This window comes from Syngnathus floridae, chromosome 6, assembly GCF_059516105.1.
Source record: "Syngnathus floridae isolate MCC-2025c chromosome 6, RoL_Sflo_1.0, whole genome shotgun sequence".
Classification (NCBI taxonomy): domain Eukaryota; kingdom Metazoa; phylum Chordata; class Actinopteri; order Syngnathiformes; family Syngnathidae; genus Syngnathus; species Syngnathus floridae.
In genome coordinates this window covers 13,824,416-13,845,863 of record NC_142418.1, presented here as the reverse complement: position 1 = coordinate 13,845,863, position 21,448 = coordinate 13,824,416, and the positions used below count along the sequence as shown (strand labels likewise).

At 37.4% G+C, this 21,448-nt stretch overlaps 1 protein-coding gene across 2 annotated transcripts in view; it reads left to right on the top strand.

Moving 5' to 3' along the window:
* The first annotated feature begins 4,368 nt into the window (after window positions 1–4,368).
* The window catches only part of galnt18a (UDP-N-acetyl-alpha-D-galactosamine:polypeptide N-acetylgalactosaminyltransferase 18a), a 42,050-nt gene continuing 24,970 nt past the window's right edge, over window positions 4,369–21,448 (top strand). The window contains exons 1-2 of one of the 2 annotated variants that reach the window (XM_088379467.1): window positions 4,369–4,597; window positions 4,689–4,974. In XM_088379467.1, the coding sequence (XP_088235593.1) occupies window positions 4,541–4,597; window positions 4,689–4,974 (343 nt within the window). In that variant the 5' untranslated portion in view covers window positions 4,369–4,540. The remainder of the gene's footprint in view (window positions 4,598–4,688; window positions 4,975–21,448) is intronic. The other variant, XM_088379468.1, reaches the window with a different exon arrangement.

Below are 21,448 nucleotides of genomic sequence, written 5' to 3'. Positions count from 1 at the left end.
AAACAATCCCTTCACCTCTAAATATCTCACCAGCTCCTGCTTTATCTTTTCACCAGGAATCCTTTTGTTGCTCCTCCTCGATGCGTAACTCAGGCCGTCACAAGCCCCAATCTATCACCCCCACGCCCTTGGTGTAAGTTCTGTCTTTTTCTCCAGCCCTCTTTCACATGTGCCATCTACTTCTCCCCTTCTAATTTTCTGCCTCATGAGTCTTTTTTAGACTCTAATTGTAAAGATGGCCCCTATGTCTTTTCTGATTCTGATTCCGATCTTAACAATATTTCTTTTCCTAGTCCCTTCCTTGGTTATCAATCAATTTGTTGTCATATTTGTCTTTTGATGATCCTTCGAGTCCACCCAAGAACCCTTCCATTCAGACCCTTACCAATTGGCCATTTATCTGGGATCTCCCCGAATTTGCAACGAGGCCGCGAAAAGATAGGATCTCTAAGTGGCGTCATTCCAAACATGTCCCCGAGCCACTTTTTTCACCACCTTGTACATTCTCTACCTCGTCCCATTCGTTTCTGTTTTTGCTCGTTAACCTTCCCCAGTTGCATTCTTTACGCTCCCCTACATCGAGAGCCTAGTTCTGGTGGTTGCGCCATGCTCCCATCCCAACACCTCGGCAGCTGCAGGTCCCCCATCCCGGGTTCTCAGCAGTGCCAAGCACTGACTATATATGCCCTGCAGCACACGTCTTACTTTCCAACTATTGTGTAATGTCTCCTTCTGGGTCCAAATCCTGCTCCACATGTGACATTACTTTGTGTATGAAATAAATAAATACAATAAATAAATAAAGAGGATTTAATTACTTTGCCTAAATTGCCTAAAACCGTCGAGTCAAAACAGGTATACAGTTACAGTACAGTTATACATGCATATACGGCATAATTCTGTAATTCTATTCCCTGTTTGATCAGCATGAAACAGAAACCCCAGCGAGAATGGCAATTTAACAATGTCACATGATCTGCAAGATGATTGCCCAGAGAGTCTTTGTTTTTACGTCGACTAACTTCAACCAAATGTTTCACTACCATTTATTAGCATGACTTGGTTGTTTTCTTGTGCACTTTATCTTTAATCTCTAACATTCACAGTTATACCATCATGCCTTTCTCAAGTGAGTGACTCTTGTGATCCATTTCTGCATATTTTATACAAGGACCACTGGAGTATAAAACCCCTTTCATGTTCTGATAAAACCTAATGGCTTGTTCTTTTTGCTTAAAGCAATAGAAGCTGCCTAATTGCCTGAAAACTTGGGTTAATTAGTAACTTACAAGTACAACCAAATGCAAGCTTACAAAAACACACTTACACAAGACAACATTTTCACACGTGATGATTTCAAAGGTCAGTGACGAGAAAGCACTACTCTAAATAGAAAGTCAAGTTCAGTACATACAATAAAGGTCAAACCAAAAATCAACTTGAATTTTTACTGCTGCAAACATCTCCAGCCTTCATAATGAGTTTTTAAACTCTGATTATTATCTCAGGTATGGTTAGTATCCTTGGTATATACATGACAGCACACCAACGGGTGCACTATAGTAGTTGGAAAAATGTATAAAGTTTTATATACAATCAGATTAGGCAATGCCTAAGAGTTGGCACTATGCTCAGCAATTATGGTACTAGTTCATTTAGATCATCCAGTAACTGGGGAATATGCAAAGTAATTGTCAATTAAACTGTCTTATTAAGTACATAATTTTATATATTCTAACTATTGACTGTCTTCTTTCCATAAACTACTGAAATCCATGATGTGTGAAAAATATTTTAGTAGCTTATTTCCAAGAAGCATCCAACCTGGAACCAATCTATTCATTAATAAAGTATGCCTGAAGATGGCGCTAATGATCTTTGGAGTAAAGTACTGCCGTCTTTTATTTGACTGTGTTTACCTGCACTAATTACTTACATTTTGTTGCTTAGTTATTTTTGTTTTCATTTGTATTTTAATTCAAATCAAGTAAAACGTATGAAAACATTTTTGCTTCTTTGTAATGTAACGCTAAACATTGATCACTGCAGTATTTTTAAACTGTTGGTGACCTGACCTTTGATTTCCAAGTTTCAATGTTTTGACAGGCGATCATCAGCAATAATCTCTGGGGAACTAGCATCGTTTAATATTCCTTCTTACCGACTGTTTTAGGGACTGTCCACAAACTACATGTCCTAGGGTAACATGTCATCCTCAATCAATAAGATTTACTATTTTAATTATCCTTAATGCTGCACAATAGACTACAAATCTGAAAATGTGAATATATGTCTTATTATGGAGAAAATCACAATAAGAGGAATAAATTGCTAAAAATATTCACCAAGAAGCAAGACAAACTTTATTTTCATTTATATGTAGTGAATGCATATATACTGTATATGAATATATGTACATACTATATGCCCTCAAGTGGCCGGAGTTAACTTCTACATGCTGTATATGAATATATATATATATATATATATATATATATATATATATATATATATATATATATATATATATATATATATATATATATATATATATATATATATATATATATATATGTTGGTTGAGCAGAATTCCGTGTTTGATTTTAATGTTATAGCACAAATGCTAATTTTCACACGTCGATAGTATAACCCCACATTTTTGGACTGTTGAGATTCACTAAATGAATACTTTTGTCTTGTGTAGGAATAATCGGAAGCCCTGTTATTTTGATGCCTATGAAAGCCAAGATGCATTCCAACTTTGAACCTGTGTTAACAGAGCAATCAAAGTTTTTTTTTGGTGTGTGAGGCTTCAAGCTTTAACCGTTAGCAATCTGAGTGATCATATCTGAAGCTGCTCATCCAATTATCCCTCTAACTGACGACATGTGTTAAAGGATGATAAAAGCTGAAGGTATTTAAAACTGTCCCCTGGTGCTGCCTTTTGAATAAGACATGACAACCTTTTTCACCAAATTCAAACGAACGGGTGAAAAAGACGAGTGGAACAGTCTTAATATTCAGCTGAGCATCTATTTATAATGAGGTCAAGTTGGTTAAATCGGCCAGTCATTTCGTAGAAACAAATATGTTCTTAACATTTGTATATGTAAAGATGTTGATGTGAAAATCAAAAATCCATTGATCATTTTCTTTGAAGCCATTAGTAAAGCTCATACTGGCTGACGAATTGTGCGAGAGCTCTCATTTTAGCACCAGGTCACCAGTGTCTTTGCACATTTTCTAATAGAGATGCATGGAGAAAGAGTATTTTGATAGATTTTTATTTGGGCAAAAGCTAATTTGCTTCTAGCATTCTATTCACATAATCACTCCCATTCCTATGCTGAATGGTGCTAGGAAAAAACAAAATTGCTGGTTAGAATTTGATTCTGCCCCATGGGGGCCTCTTTCTATCTGTTGTTATGCAAGGTTATTACTGAAATGAACTATTATTTTTAAAAGAAATTCAGAATATGCATTCCAAGCAGCATTGAGGTTCTTCTTTCATTACAAAAATTCCTCTCAAAGATTCCATCCTATTCTTTGTTGTCTGGTGCAATATGTCTTTGTTGTCAGGTTTTAAGTGCCTACAGTGACCTCGGAAATAGTTTTTGTTCGAAAAACAAAATGTGATGTTCTGTTTCTTGAGGGTCCTCTTTGGGTGCATAGCCAGAATCTTTTCAGTGGGATGGGCAAGGTGACAAAAACACTTATTGAGGAGTGATCATACGATGGCACCTTGGGTACCTTGTTTTCCTTCTGTTGGGGTTGATAGATTAGTTTGATCCTATGCTTATGTTGGAATGTAACCTGTAATAATTAACCTAGCTTGTCCTGTCTTAACAAAAGTAGTAGAACAAAGTGCTGTACGCACAGCGACGAATGACATACTGTCTCCCGTGTGGTTCTTGCAAAAATAAATTAGAGTGAGCACCATTCTAACACCTTCCACTTTCCAAAGACATGGGTAGTAGGCCAAGTGATCAGTCCAAATTTTCCGTAAATGTGAGTGTTAATGTTTTCTTGTTTGCATGCCTTGCAATTGGGTTGCGGGCGGTTCAGTAAGTAACACACCTGATTGAAATGGTCAGATTATTATTAAGATCTGCAGAAACTGGATCACAATCCTGATCATTTGAATTAGGTGTGTTGCAGCAGGGAGACCTAGAAAACATGCAGGACACCGGCCCTTGAGGACCAGAAGTGCCCACCCCCTGCAGTAAGGATGAGTGGCTCGGATGACACATTTCAAAACACATTGATTTATTTAATTGCATATTTATTTATTTGATGAATGCGGGACATTTAAAACACTTGATGGCGTATTTTATTTATTTAATATTGGCACTTTCGGTCCTCCATAGGACTTGAGCATCCTGTTGTTGTCCACTCCCCCGCCTCGCCTCTCTCTTTACCTTGTATTCAATCCAGCTGTGCACGCCTCCTCCCTTGCTATTGGACTGGAGGATTAGCGAGGGATCGGCAGACAGCTTTGCATCGGCTCGCACAGATTGACTTGCCGGCTGCTCAGCCACCGATGAGCACTGTCTTGAATAGGAATCGGATTTCCTGGTATTTCCACTGTGAAATTAAGGTAGGAAACATGTCTGGCATGAGAGTCGCGAAAGCAGAGGAGGACTTCTGACTCTTCATCTCTGGCTCTTTCGCCTGCGCGCCTCGGACAGAGGAGAGGAACTAAAGGAGCCCATCAAAGGAGGGATGTCGCGATGCTGTGCACCAGAAGGACTAAAACTTTGGTGTCAACATGCGTGGTACTGAGTGGCATGACCAACATCTTATGTCTACTTTACGTCGGCTGGATTACCAACTATGTGGCGAACAGCGGTCCTAAAGTTGCGGAGATGAGCGGCGAGGCGGAGAGAAAGTTAGAGGAGGACAGCAAAGGAGAGACCCTGAGGATAATCGAGAGGCTGGACAAGCTGGAGAGCGTCGTCAATGAACACATCAAAGGTCAGCTCATGCAAGCTCGGGGATGTTGTGCTCACAGTTTGAGTTCATTATCGAGTAGAATGAAAGTGCCCCCAGCAGCATCACACACTTAGGCTTAATGATACATGATGTATACTTAAAACAGCACGAATTAAACCACCCCATGGGTAGATTGGCAATGAGGTTTTTGGAAAGGATTTAGTCGCATTTCAGCGAATGCGATATCCAAAACATTGCATCTAAAAGTTTTAAAAAGTTCTTTCACACTCAAAACCAGTGTTGTCACACTTGTCACACTTTTTACAGTTTCATCTTCCAAACTGCTTCTCACAAAATGTAGAAAAGAAACACGCGCGCACACTCATTGTACGTATATATATATATATATATATATATATATATATATATTATATATATATATATATATATATATATATGCATATAGTACATATACATATAGTCATGTTGTTAAAACAACAATGTACATTGTTTATGAATATAATGGTAAAATTTGGGGATCTACTGTAGTGACACAATTTGACTCTTCTAGATGATAACATAAACTCGAAATAGTGATTTTATAAAAAGAAAATATGCACATGCTTGGAATGTATTATTATTCATAACAGCAATGGTGACAAGGTTTTTAAGGCGGGACAGAATGACATTTGACGGACTGAAAGAAGCGAGGATGGAAGCGCTTTGAAAATGATGAGGACAGATGGACAGACGAGGGATATTAGGGACGGACTGACGATGACTGAGGGATGCTTTATCTTCACTTGCAAATGAATCTGTAGATGTTGGGCGTTTTATAGAAACAGCTGATTCTGATGCTCAATTGATGGAATCTCATTCCTGCAAGAGGATTTTTTGTTTCCAAAAAGTCTAGATATGTTGGTCTGTCAAATGGAACACGGTCAGATTCGGGCATTTACTTAGAATAGCTCGGTTTTGTTTAGTGTATGTAATTGGACTGGCTAATGCTTCAGGGCTCAGTGCAGGCCTTAATTCTCATTTTGAGCTTTGCCTAGATGTGACAGACAATTAGAAGAGGGTATTGGGTTACAGTGGTTCGTCTTCTCCTTCCTGTAAACAGCTCCTACAATCCCCTTTGTCTTATAATGTCATCTTATTTTTAGCAGTCACTTTATGAGTCAGTGCAAGTTAATCCAGGTTGACAGTCAGTTGAAGAGGAGCAGCGTTCAGGATGGAGGGTGGATTATAAGGCTTGTCTTTTGTTGTGTAACATCGTTACACGGTGTCCTCAAAAGTGCATGGCAATGATTGAATATTTGATTTGGTTAGGATTGCCTATCATAAATCCTACTTACACTGTGTTTATGAGTACTCGTGTGACATCACGCCACTCTAAGAATTAGAAGATAATAGAAAAAGAAAATAAATATTGATGTAGGAGAGCCCTAAGTGGTTCACGCGCTCCCTTGTGTCCATTTGCTAATTCACATTGATAATATTTTGATATGACTCAAACAAATCCACCATTATAATCATCGGTCATACATTAGTAATTTGTTATTCCAAAAAATGAGTTTCTACTCGCCTCCATTAAGTTGTTGCCCTTGACAGATTTTTGGGGTAATTATGATTTTTATCAAGAGTGCTCCAAATAGATTTTGTTCAAAGCATATGCCAGCTGGGCAACAATATTTTATATCTGTCGAGACATCCATTTTCTTCCATGTGTACAAGGCAAGGGGCTGACAGTTAAAAATTTAATTTGCAGACTTCTATATCCCTCGCCACTAATGGTGCTGCTATCGATCGGCTGATTTTCATGGAAAAATAAATCAATGCTTTTCATTGCTGGTCATGAAAACCAATCACCCCCAGCTCGCCACTGTCCAGGAGGCATCAGTAATACACACATGGACAAAATTATTGGCAGAAAGTAAAAAGACAAAATACAAAATGAACACTTAAACACCTTGACTTTATTGAAGATGAACTAATGAAGTGCTTTTTTTTTTCTTTTATTAATTATTATTATTTTTTATTCATTTTATTTTGAATGAAGCTGGCCTGGACAAGATAGATGGTATTTTATTGCATTTTTGAGGTAATCCCTGCAGTCAAACTATTTCTGTAAATCTCGATGAAACTTGTGCATCTGTCAATGGGTACTTTGGCCAACTGGCAGTTAGCAAACTGTTACAGTTGTCTCAGACTGAAAGCGTGCCGCACCAGATAAACCAAAGCATCTACACCAGAGTCGTCACCTACATTTTTAAGAGAGGAAGCAGAAATGATGCAGTGGAAACTAATTTCTACCATTCATCATAAATGATGTATGTATCTTGTGATGTTGCACATGACCCAAGTACAGTATCACCATTTTTTGTACGTCACCTTATTGATTTAAATTCATTACAAGGACTCATGTCATCATTTAACATTCAAAAGAAACTGAACCTTCGTACCAAAAAACTCTGCCCTTTGGTATAGAATATAAAAATCTGACATGAATCCAAAAGTCCAATAAATTGTCTGATTACTTGATTATTAATAGAATATTTGACTATGGGTGAGTTAATACACACTTGTTCACTACCTTTTTGGGAGCCCATCTTAAAGTTTAAGGCAAAAGTTCAATAAGACCGTTGTTACTTAAATAAAGGAAATGGAAGACCTTGTGGTGCATGTATTCATATATTAGGAAATGGAAAACAAAGTATAATTCTTTGAGCATTACTTTTAGGTGTAATGAATGACGTGTAGAATAAATATAAGGTTGTTACTTCATCTCACGTTTTTGAATTGTCCCTTGTAGGGCGATTTGATTCACAGCAGTTCACTCACAAACGTACAACAAAAACTCGCAAAATAATAAATTTTACAACAGCTGTTGCTGTAACAAAACGCTTTATAGAGCATATAACATAAAAAAAAAACAATACAACACATCACGTAGAATGTTGGCAATAATATAATCAGAACAACTATCCATCTCTACATGTGTCTTGTTGTTTCAAGTGATTATGGATGAAAGAGGAGAAATTCAAAGTCCCCTTTTCACCACTGGATCAAAGTCACACAGCGCGAGGCTTGCCAACTCCCTGAAAAATAAATAAGGGACACTTCATTGCGAGGGACGGTTGACCTGCTCTCCTTCACTTCCACGGGTAGATTATTATTATTTTTTTTTAATTTGTGGGTGAAACAATGTTTTACAAATTAAGAGTTGCACATTTTAAAAACAGATTTGAAGAGAAGTGCAAAGCAAACTTCGGCTTTCTCAGACAGCTGTGAGAACTGACAGCTGTGAGAACCGACACCAAGATTTAGCAAAGAGGGGTCTTGCATCACCCAGTTTTGAAACTCATCACGGAGACACCATGCAGTGGTTTTTGGTTTCGACCTGACATATAGTGCCATGTACCCACTGGAATGCAAACAAGTCATGCATGCAGACACACACGTCTTCCAAATCCCAAACACATTAAAGTGCCAGCCATTAAATCAACCATTCGTGCATACGCTTGTCTCATCCCATAAGCAGCAAGTGTGTAAGGAGCTGTGTGCCCTTTGTAGGCAGTTTGTTGAAGACACACATAGAATCTTGTATTGTGTTTGCCTGGCTGCATGTGTGTCTTCATTTGAAGGAGCCAGTTCAGATTTCACAGGAAATGCATTTGACAGAAACTAATCTGTGCATAGTTTCTACAGACCACAGTGCTGCTCTATTACATTATACAGTATTTCTCCAGTGACGTTTCAGAAACAAACTTCAAGTTGTCTTCCAGGGACCACAGAACTAGAACTGTCAGTATTTGCCCTCGTTTCAAATTCTCATTTTTTTCACTACTGCATGTTTTCTCCCTTTGTGGGTAATTACTCTCGCCGCAGGTCGTAGTTTGAATCCAAAAGCTTTGGGAAGGCCCTTTTTAGAGTCATAAATGTCATTTACTTTATTTCTTATCTGTTCTTGAAAAATGTTGGATTATGTCTTTTCGACATCATTTCAGCACCCTGGTCAGTGTCTTTCTTTCACACGCTCACCTCCCTGTCACATCAGAACCCTGGACAGCTCCCTTCTAACTGCCAGTACTCCTCCATGACGCACGTCGTTCACAGCCACGCTCCACAGTAGCTCACTGCCTGCCACTTCTGTCAAGGAGCCTACTTAAGCGCATCTCTCGAAGTACACTTTGTTGGTTCGTCTGGCTTGCTACTTCTCTGTTTTACTCTGCTAGCGACTGTTCAAACAGACTCCCCATTGCTGACCTTGCCTGACTGATCGAGCCGTTCATGAACTCCGCCCGACCACGTCTCCAGTTTTATTTTTTCTTAAGAAATACATTTGAAACTTGCCTTTGTCACGTATCAGCTCTTCGAACAGTTCGGTTTCTCTGTTCCTGCCCCTCCCATCCTGTTATACAATGATCAGCACTGATTGCTGCTGTTCATCTCCACAGCTGCTCCCGGCTCGTTGGCTCCTACGTATATAAACCCTGCACTCCCGTCACCCTTGACCTCTTTGTCTGCTTAGACACATGCATGCTTGCCACCTGTTCCTGCCCTGCAGTGTGTGAACGTTCTGAATGAATTTGAAAAGAACTCCGAAATGTAGAGCTATGCAGCGTATTTTTTCTTTGTTTATTTTGTTTGTTTGGAGATATCTGTCTTTGCAGTGGGAAGATTATCTAAGATGTGTAAATCTGCCACCCACTGTTGCTCTCTGCAAACCGACCTCCCTCACAGCATATCCTCGTCACCTTTTAGGACTGCAGATTTTCAAAGGCTCGCTTGAAATCCCACTCCACAATCTATTTATGTATGTCACATATCCTTTTAGTGGATTTGACTGCAGGAAGCTGAGGATGTTTGTGGAGTGGAGTACAGGATGCCTGCTCATTCATATAAAATCATTGAAACAACACTGGAGATTCCACTTAAAAGTCACTCTTAGTAATTAATTCATATGATCAGACTGAAAAAAAAACCAGTTTTCAGTTGAACAGGAGACAGTATTCTCATAACCATGTCGAATTTGTGAGAAGACTGTATTCAGAGCTGTAGTCATTAACCTCATTGACAGTCTGGATTTTAATTGCACACCGACTAAAGCAATTTTATTTCAAAAATGTTAGATTGATGGAAAGTATTATGTCATTATAAAATGTGTGCAAACACAATGTGAGGCAAATATCATTGGCAGCACAGTTGATGGGAAAACAAGCGTGGGTGAGAATGTCAAAGCTGCCTAAGGCAATGCATTTCAGGTTTCTCAAATTTGCTTCACATCGGGAAGATATCATTTACAAAGGCAAAAAAATATAATGTATATTTTTGACTCAATGCTTTCGGAATGACAGTTTTGTTGTTCGATCCTGTATTACCCAGAAGTGCAAGATGTAAACAAAATGATTTAATTAAAGGCCGATTTTGTGAATTGCAGACTGTTTGAGGGTGATCGAAGTACCTTCTGTCATTGCAACTGAAAGCAAGAGAATAATTTATTACTCGTGTTTGTCCTTACGATTCAGCAGTGGGAGAAAATAAGTCTTTCCTTCCAACTACTTTTTATGCCTAGTGACTTCTGAATATATGAGTCGGTGAGTAACGCTCTTCTGAATATGAGTCAGTGAGTAACACACTCGGCTAATTACTCGTCAATCACAGCATTGACACAAAGACCTCTGCAGAACCCCTGAGACCGACTCGCCTAACCCCTAGGGTTCGATCGAACTCAGATTAAGAACCACTGATCTACTGAACTGAATCCACTATTGAAATACGATCATCTGGATTCAGATACCTTTTTTCAAGTAGGCTAAAGGTCTATTCAAAAAATAGATGTAAATCCAGATGATTCTATTGTGTGCAGCCAATGGACAAAATAATAATGTGTCAATTCAACACACCAGTGCACAAAACAATAATAAAGAGCTACAAAATCATCGGTTAGTAACTCACCAAGCAAAGCAAGTGCTGCAGTGGGAAAACAATAACAGTGTTGTTTTTAGGCAATATACTGTGCCTTTGAGAATTTGAAAAACAATTTTTCTTTAATTGTTCCATTTTTTTTTTAGCACTTCAGCATGCTTATTCACTGTTTTTGACTTTTTTTTATCACGCTTTCAGTTTCAGTAGCTTCTCCAGCTTGTCATCTTGACATAGGTCCACAACTTAGAAATTATTTAAACACCTTTTCTGGCCCATAGACAATTTCGGCCTCGGTTTTATTTCATCTTGATGTTAATCTTCTCAGCACTGGTTTTCTTAAGGCCCATGGTTCGAAGAAAGAAGTTTATGGTTGTGTGTTTGTGTGCGCGTGTGTGAGCGTGTTGCTGCGTGCTTGTGTTATAAAAGAATAATAAAATAATTATCTGTAAATAAATGATTAAAAAAACTAAAGGGCAGAGAACTTGGAGAAGACAGGACCCTGCAAATGTGTAGATCTTATATTAATTTACTTTAAAAATTGATAAGAAATCAAGATGTTTGAAGGTTGCTGTTTAAATAGTTAATAAGTTACAAGTAGTGGCAATTCTGCAACATCTGTTTTTTTGCTGGATAAAAAGCTTACGAAGGTGAGAGAGGCATGTCCCTCCCCATATTACAGTATACAATCTATGGATAAATTAAACTAGTCCAAATTATCTATACATTGTAATTTACAAACTGTTGTGGCTATAATTTGTAAATCATGTATGAGTAGTTCCAGAAAAAAACAGTTTAACTGCTATTGAAGGAAGCTATTCTTATAAACAGTGTTGATGTAATTGCTGAATAAAGTCCAATCTCTAAATGTTGTAAATAGGAACAACTTTTGCAATTTTAAAATAATTTGGTTTTGTTTCTGTATCAAGTGTTTTCATAAAAAATCATCATGACCTGCAGCTGAATATTTTAAGTATTCAATTATGTGCATAATTTCTTTCTCAGTAGAATGATTAAAGTTCGGGATTGTGGGGTATATCTTCTTTTTGCTCTGTGGAAACAATTAGAACTTCTGGACTTTATTTATTTTCAATTCACACGAGACGTCAACCTCTGCGTGTACCACACTTCTGCCAATATTCGGCTAAGGCTGGAGTGTCCATTTTTATAATGCGGTAGGGTCAGAAAATGTCTGGCAATGGAAGAACCCTAAAAACTTTGAAAGCTAATAAAAAAAAGTATATGATAGTTTATCATTCAGCTTCCACTGAGGTGCAGTAAAGGGTTGAGCTTGCCTGAGTTACGTCAAGTTATTGCTTGCATCATTCAGGTTTGTGTGTCAGGTAAAGAGCAGTGTGCATAAGTTGAGTCTCAGCACAGGCATTCTTAAGTCTTTAATAGAGGCTCTGGCTTTCAGTTATAATTTCATTTTCTATTATTATTCTCATAGAGGAAGAAGTCATAGAAGCGGAGATAAAGAGAAGCAGAACAGACATTTAAAGTATGTTAGAGATACTAAAGGCTATTCAAAAGTCACTGTGCAGACAAACAGTTGAACGTCTCTCCATATGTTCATCTTTGTAAGTGAAGAGGAGAAACCAAAATTTGGAAATGAAAATGTTATGCACTCTGGTTTGTTGACAAAACTCTAACCCCCAACTAATGACTTAGTCCCTTTGGGATATTGTAATCATACAAATTATGCAAAACAGAGAATATTTTGAGATTGTTGATTGTTTTGTCATTTTTCCCCCTTTCTCAAGATCTCAGGTTAAAAATTAAATGTACAGTTTGGAAATGACGGGTCTTGTTTAAAAAGTCTTCAAGGTCCCATGCCAACAAAAATCATTTGGTTTGGATTTTGTCTAACGTATCCATCATATCACCTCCCAAGGGTTGTATATCATAAAACTGAAAAGAAGTTGACTTCTGACAGAAAATGGAGGTCGTGAACCCTCAGACAAGCTGCTTCCTGAATTGATATGCATGAAAACGCAAGAGAGACAAATGATGAGTGAAGTGAGAGGAGAGTGAGAGGTGATGGATGCTTTTTGGAACACACATCAAAATGTCATGATGGCTGGATGCAGCAGTGTCCTCAAATCTTCAAATTATAATTTACATAATCCTCTTGACCTGATAGCAGAGTCTCAGACTGTTCTAATATCGGATATGCAACAGTACTGTGTCTTTATGGTGGGCTGTTTAATCTTAAAAACAATAAAAAATAAAAAAGAGGGTCTTGCATCTGCAGGGGTTGTCCCTCTGTAAAATTTTTGCTGTACGACACACGTCCAACTAATCTCACACAACAAAGAGAAATTGGACATAGTCCCCAAACAAGAGCCCGTATTTTATTAGATTGTGACAAAAAGAATAAAAATATGAATATATCATCAGTCTCAAAATTAGATACAGTTCTTATTTCCCCTTTTCAGTGATGAATATGTCAGGATATATTTATTTTGAAAGAAAATAATTTGCGCTTTATACTTTAGTTGAAAGGTTTACGTTCTTGACCAAAGCATTTGCAAGCTCATTTATCTTCCTTTTCATGTTATTGTGGAAAGCAAAGTAATTTGGACACATTTTGTTTTGCAGAAATCATGAATGTCATGTAATTATAAATTAGGGTTGTCACTATTGATTTTTTTTTTTTAGAATAACTAATTCTATTGATATAATTTCCATCAATTAATAAAATAATTGGATATTTTGCATGAAAGTGTATTATAAAACAAATGTCCCCATTTACTGTTATGTTTTGTTTAGTGATAAAAGTAAAAGCCAACGTTTGCAAACGTCTTTTTTTTGATAAACACAAAAACAATCTGTTTGTTTTCATGAATAACTACAACAAATAATGAATAATTACCGTTCTACAAAAATGAATGAATAATTCTTGCTGAGAGGCAAGACGATTTGGAGAATTAAGATAAAGAAAAGGCTTTAGAAGATTACTCAATGATAAAATAGTTGACTAATTTGATAAATGAGTACTTGTCAATAAATCAATTAATTTTGACAGCTCTATTGTGAACTTATATACCTGCATTAGAGGGACGCTATCAGCCTAAGATAGAATCTGCTTGGAATTCATCAGATCCAACAGCTGACAGTACATAAATCAATGCTGAAGAGAGAAAAGATAATGAAAATGCAGGTCAAGGTCTGCTTTGTAGACTGTTCTAGAACCTGTCAGTAGATGTAAATTACAAGAAATGCTCAGCATTTTTAGATGGTGTAGAGATTGCATGATATGCTGATGTTACGAATGATGATGTTCAAAGGCTGCTTTAAAAAAAAAAAAAAACACCAGATGACTTTGTAAGGTTTATGTTAGAGCTCTTGCACTTATGTATTCTAAATTTCCATGTCCATTGCCAAGCTCCATTTACGTCGATAAAAATGTTTCACCATTTTAGCATGCGGTTGAGTTTCGTAATGGCAAAAACACTTCAGTTTAAATTCTTTAAATTCAGTACCTCAGGGCAAGGATGAGCAACTGGAGGCGACACCCCTCTTTTTCAAGACTCAAGTTTGAAAAAAGACTTTTTGAACACCAAATTTAATTTTTATACAGTACAGTAGATCTGAAACAAATGATCCTGTCGAGCTCTTAAAAGCGGCCGCTGTGAGGACCACGGAAAGCTTTTCTCTGATTATGAGCAATTTTTAGGCGATCTTTTTTAGCTCTCCATCTCCGTACATTACACTCTGTGACACCATATTTCACAGTCGCTTTGCAATTGTTTGAAGACTCTGCCTCATTTATCACCATCATCCTTGAAGCCTGGAGTTAGTGGAGTTGTTTAAAAGCGACACAGAGGATGATGATTTTAGTGATTTAGAGTGACACGGATGGTTTGGTAAACTTGCTAGCATATTATTTATGCTATAATTATCTGAATAACTCTTAATATGTTACATCAGGCATGTTCTCAATTTGTTGTTTGTGTAATGTAACCTTAGCATACTGTACAATTATTCAAACTGTTGTTGCCTCGATTCTATTTTTATTTTAAATTGCCTTTTAAGATGACATGTCTGTTCTTGGTGGTGGATTTTATCAAATAAATTTCCCCCAAAAATGTGACTTATACTCCAGTGTGACTTATATATGTCTTTTGCTTCTTTATTATGCATTTTATGGCTGATTTGTGCTCTGCAGTGATTTATAGTCCAGAAAATACGGTACTTGTGTATACATGGCTTTTCCCCCGCTTTAATCTTTAAGCTTCAAAAGTACAAGTGGATTTTTGTTTTTGGAGTTTTCCATCCAACAACACATCTACAACCTTCTGTCTTGAGCTTGACTAAACTTCTCTTGGATTCGTAGAGAGACAAACTGGCTCACAGATGAGTCATAAGAAGGACATGTCCATATACTTCAGCTAAATTCCAAAAGACATGTTACTTTGCCCTTGGGTCTTGGATGAAAAGCAACACATTCAAATGTACTCTTATAGCAGTTACTAGTTTTAAACATGTCTACTTAAATTAGAATTCACCACACTACCTGTCTCCACTAATTCAACTGCAAATCCAACCTGTCTTAATTAATTCAGTCCTAAAATATGAAACACGCTTGGTGTGTTTGTACGTGTTTGCAGACAAGCTGAATGCAATTTGTCAGAAACACCTAAGTTGCTGTCTCATTTTAAATGCTCCCTTATTAAACAATCAACACATGCTGCCAATTCTACATTATTAACCACGCTTGTGAATATCATGATGAATACAGCCGTAATTTCATCACTAGTCAATGCCAAGCCATTTGTTTCAATACCACTATCACTGAATGTATTTATTTGCTTAAATTTACTGCTGTACTGAGGAATTGTTTTCCTATTGTATCATTTTTATTACTCTACACTTATCCACATTCCGCACACAACCACATTTCACAGTGTCACACCCCAAGGAAGGACAAGTAAATGTCAAAACGCAAGCAGCTCACGCTCCAGCAAAGTATTTGTTGTAATGCATCAAATATTTTTGACAAGATGACAGCAGGATTAAAAGGGAATAGAGACAAAAGCGAAACAGACACGTCTGCTAATGTCTACTAGAAAAGGTGTATTTGAAAGATCACATCATCTGAGGAGGACTGTCGAACTATACAACTCTGGTTTTTTGTTAGATAAGTAGTTTTGTATCATTTGGTATCAGCGGAGCTTCTGAACAACACAAAGGTATTCAGTAACTTCCTATGTTGCCAACATGTAGCATTTGCTAAGAGGTCCGATTTCACACACTCTGGTTGGTGTGAAGGTGGCGAGAAACTAACTATCTTCTTGCACACTCAACACACATGCACGCACACACACACATTCCTATTAATAGCTAAAAGATTGTAAGCAGTTTATCAAATGTGAAAATGTTGCAGTTGATGCACTTTATCATGTGTAAATTTATTTGAACATTGAAAACATGATTTCATTGTTTTTTATGTTTTATAGAAAGGAAGGACTATTGAGATGTTGAGATGACATTGCACTCAAAAATAGAAGTGTTTTGAAGCAAATGTGTCTTTTCACAATAAACTCATCTTCTTCTTGAGATTGGTGATTTGATTTGGTGATGTCCAAACTATTTTCAAATGGCGATTACTAAAGAGTGGAATAAAGAAGAAGCATAATTATTTTTACTTTAAGAGTGGAATCCAGTCTTTCATATAGGGACACTCCGTGTTTACAGTCACAACACACATTATTCTGCCGGCCTTGAAAAATGGGTCAAAGTGCTTATAAACGACTGTCACCCCAGGGGTTGTCTTTTTGGCAATGAAAGAGTCAACAGTTTAGATTGCACTGTGTTTGGTGTACACCAATAGGAATATCAACACTGCTCATGTTTATTTATATTCTCTTCCATCACTAATTTAGAATGTAGTTCTCCAACATAGGAATCGTACAGGATCAAATGTGATTTAAAAAAAAAAAAAAAAAAGAAACACTGGCAAAGAAACCAGCAGGAACAATTGGAGAACACTTTTTTTTTTTTCACCCACAAATACAACAAAAACCACAGAAATTAAGATTGTGGAAAAAAAACAGGATGCCAATACTGCTAAATAATGGCAGGAAGAAGAAAATTTGATTGCGAAACAAGTCAAACACTGAAAAGACACTTCAAATCTTTGTTGGGGCAGCTCCAGTTGGGGCAGTTTCGAATCCCAGCTCCATCTATCCCTCACGGAAGTGTCCTTAGGCAAGATGCTGAACCCTAATTTGCTCCCAGAGGAACTAGCAGTGCTTTGCATGGCAGAAGCCCTCCACTGGTGTGTGAATGGGTGAATGTTAGACTTCGTAATGAGCTTTGCACTATTATGTTATAGATTGATACAAATGCCCTCCATTTATTATTATTATAAATTATTCATTCATTCTTTATTTTATTGTTCTAATGTTACAAGAGTGAGTCAATGAAAGTACGACATTTTCTACAGCCCTTATCCCCGTATCATTAGGGTCGCAAGTGTGCTGGAGCCTATTTAAGATGACTGTGGCGAAAGATGGGGTACATCCCTGATTGGTCACCAGCCAATCGCAAGGCACATGTAGAAAAATAAAGGAGATTATTGGCATTCACACTGTGCCAATAAACTGGGATAGGCAGTTGAGACTGCGTGTCATGATTATATAACGATTTGGGTGAGCCATGTTCTTTTTCTTGCCCCTGCAGTAATCACAGCAGGTAAACAAGATAACAGCTGGAGTTGATTTTCCGGCTCAATGAAGTGTCCCTTTGTTGTGGTTACAAGATTAGATGTACACTACTGTTTCAAAAAGATCTGTCCGGGATTAATCGGTCATACAAATGGAAGCGCAACTGTCCCTCACCCATGGTTCTGAACATTAAGAAGCCTCGTTGATTGCTTAACCTCCTTCCTTATATAGCAAGACAAATAGCTTGACAGAGGCAGCAAACACAATATTTGGAATAAAATAAATCCGTTGAATCAAATGTATCATATTTTACTTCAAATGATTGCTTCATCTGATATCAACTTGTCAACCTTTTCTATAACCTCGTTTTTCAGCTTCAAGCTTCATCAAGCTTAAGCCAAGAGGAATTAAATTTGATCATTCTAGGGCAAAAGGATTACATCCATTTATACCATTCTCATAATGTGCCATCTTTCTCCGTATACATTTCCATTATCAGGCTTTTATCCCTAATTATGTTATATCATCAGTTTGCCGCCTTCCTCTGGTCTTCTGTCATCAGCCTCATTGTGCTCAAACCTCCTCCCTCTCGCAGTCACTGGCGTGCAGCCATGTTCATGTCACCAGTAGGTCACAGCTGACAGATGGCTGGATGGTGAGGGTTGAGACTGTAAGACATGGGCCAGAATTAAACAGGATGAGGCCATTGCATTATCAAAACTCAAGATTGTAGTTCTTTTAACCTTTGTACCATAGGCAGAGCACCCAGAATCATAATTGTTTATCAGTGTCATGCCATTTTGAGGTCTTGTCCTCACTTACTTCCTCTGTCTTCATTTACAAGATTTATTTGAATGTCCTCATCCTCAGAAGAACTTTTTTTTTTCTCTTCATTGCATTGTAAAATCCCATTAATCACCCCCCTCCTCTCCCCATAAAAAGAAAGAAATCCCAAATCAACTGGTGCATTACCCAGGAGACATTTAGCAATAACTAGCTGTTGTAAAAACATAGAATGCCTCATTTATTGTGAATTTCATTCACAATATGCTTCACATCAAAAGTACAACATTTAAAAACAGTTGCAAAGTGAGATATAAACCTTTGTTACCTTTACCTTATCTTTGTTAGGTCACATTTATAACATATCATGTATTCTGATATAGGTTCTTCACAGAAAATGAGCCAAAGTCAGTGAGTCTCAGTTTGAAAAATTAATTCATTGCATCATTTTTCTTTTAATCAAAAATGAAAACGGGTCCCACAGACCCGAGCACCACACAAGGGTTAAATGTCTTGAATGTTGGCCAGTACTACTGTACATGTGCTTGATTCTGATCTCATAGAATCCAGTGTAATTTTTACATCACCCTTGTTTTAAAACATTTGAATGATTTAAAAATGTCAATATTCGATTTTGAGTTTTAATGTGAAAAAAATTATAAATGAATGACCCAGCTCTTTGTGATGCATTATCTCCGCCTATTCACCGGCCTGTCACCTCGAGAAAGCTGCTCAGTCAGGCAGTCATAATTCAGTCCAACTCCAGTCGTAGTCTTCTTCCCAGCACTGCCTGTTCACGCAGTGCAGTATTTCACGTGTACTCCTAAAAGCACTTTAAGAAGGGGAAAAGCCTTGCTACTAAAGCCAAAACGACCTAAAATGAAACCAGAAGACAACACAATAATTAAGACATTGTAGTTAACATCTTAAAGTTACAGAAATGGTGGACCTGTTTATTTACATCCGAATCTTGGAGGCAAGGCCAAATGCAGCACGGCAAGGCAAGGGAAGGCTAAACAGCTTTATTTGCATCGTAAATGTCATCTGCAAGGTAATTCAATGTGCTTGACATAATTACAAGTAGACTGAAAAGCAAAGAAAAACTAAAGACATCTAAAAACAAAGTAGTATTTGACTACATTTAGCATTTTAGCGCAAAAATAGAACAGGAAACATGTACGTTTTTACAGCATGTAATGATTACGTAAACTGTTCAACAATGCACAAGATGGCGCAGGGTATGTCGTCATCTTGATATGTAATTGGCCTGACCTTTTTCAGGGAATCAGATACCATTGCTAATTGCACAATTAATGTTGGTGCACATTTTCGTCCAAAAGCTGTTTAAATAAATATCACTTTGTAACATCTTCCTCCCACTCTGGCAAGTTGCTTTTCCATATGGCAACGTTGTTTTTAATAAAGTAATTTTTGCGATCTCTTACAGTCAGTCGGCTTATTAACGTAAGCAGTGTAATTATCCGCCAAATTTTGCTTGCTTTCAACTCGTTTGAGCAATGATCTGACTTTTTCATTTATTTTTTTTAATATCCAAACCTCAGAACCTGCGATGTGAACCTATTAATTTTGAGCCTTGGATAACTGCACTTCTAGGTACTAATTTTAAAGTCCTGTGAGGAAATATTCATGTTAATTATATTGTAATTTATGTCAAAAGTATGAGGAATGTGATTGTGGTCGCCCACACTGCCATTAGTAATGACGATAAAGAGGATAATGACGTGGGGGAGGGGGGTGTTTCCATCGACTGGTCGCTCACAGGGTGCCATTCAAGATAGCGCTGCTAATGATTGCATAGTTCATTCAAATTGTGGATGTGGAGTGTGCAGTATATATTTTTTTGACAAGTGATGATAAAAACTGCAGCCACTATGGACGCTGGCTTTGAGGGACAAAGTGTGGATACAGCGCTTCATCACCAAACTGCTGAATAACACTAATTATGGAAGTGGATCAGTAAACCATTCCAGAAACCTTAAAAAAAAGTTTCCTGCATTTACCATTGCTCTTAATTTAGGCCAGTAACGACATAAATATTACATTGGTAATGGCAATACATTTTTTAATATAGAACAACAGTACAGCACTTGGAAATGACAGTCATTAATTAAGAATACAAAGCTTTTGAAATGCTCCGAGATGAAGTGCCGAAAAATGAAACATTCAGGAAGCAGCAAAATCATGCCAAGCCTGTGTCACCTTTAAATAAAGCAAACTGTACCAACTGGAGCTGAATCCCCACTGAGAGAGAACAGTAATCTTATCCCAGCATCAGGAATAGATCAAATATGAATCCCTCTCGAGGTGTTTGGAGGTCGCCGCTTGCATCAGTCTACCTTGGAGGAGCCGCTCGAGTGTATTTGTGTGCATGTTGTTAACGAGCAGTGTTTATTCACTGTCCAGTCACATTCTCTCTTCCTGCTATCATGCTGCTAAAGTCATCTGCGTGTGTGCTCCCTCAGGTCAACACATTATCGGAATGATTTAAAATCACTGCAGCTACCCGACCCTCTCTGTCATTGTGCAGTAGAGCAGGGAGACGAAGCACTCTTGCCTGGTCATTGAATACTTAATTGAGTTTTTCCTTGATGTCTTAACAAAGTACTAAAATACTTCAAATCAATCACTGGCTCGTTATTTTTAAGCGATTAATTCAGTATTTGCATAATTCAAAATTACGATACAATACGAAAAGACACAACTGGGTCTAGGAGGTGGGAGAGTTTAAAATCTGCAGCTGAGATGGTGGACACTTTGAATTTTTTGGAGTGAATTGCCGATCTCAGAGAATGGTTGAAAATGTTGCTCTTTTTTATTTTCAAGTTCTTGATAGTCAGATTTTGATTCCACAATGCATTGCAGCTCGGATTTCAGCCAAATTGATTCAACATGATTATGTTGAGTAGTATCTGCAGACCATTCATAAATTAAAAAGAAATACAGGAATAGAAATACAAAATGGAAAAGAAAGGTGGTTCATTTTAATTCAAATTGAACATATTTTCTTTAATGTGCATTGCTTACATCTATGATAACTTGTTCAATTTACAATAAATTTGGGCATTTTCTTTAAATCTCTCCTCCACTGAATAGCAAGGTGTGTATTCGTTTATATC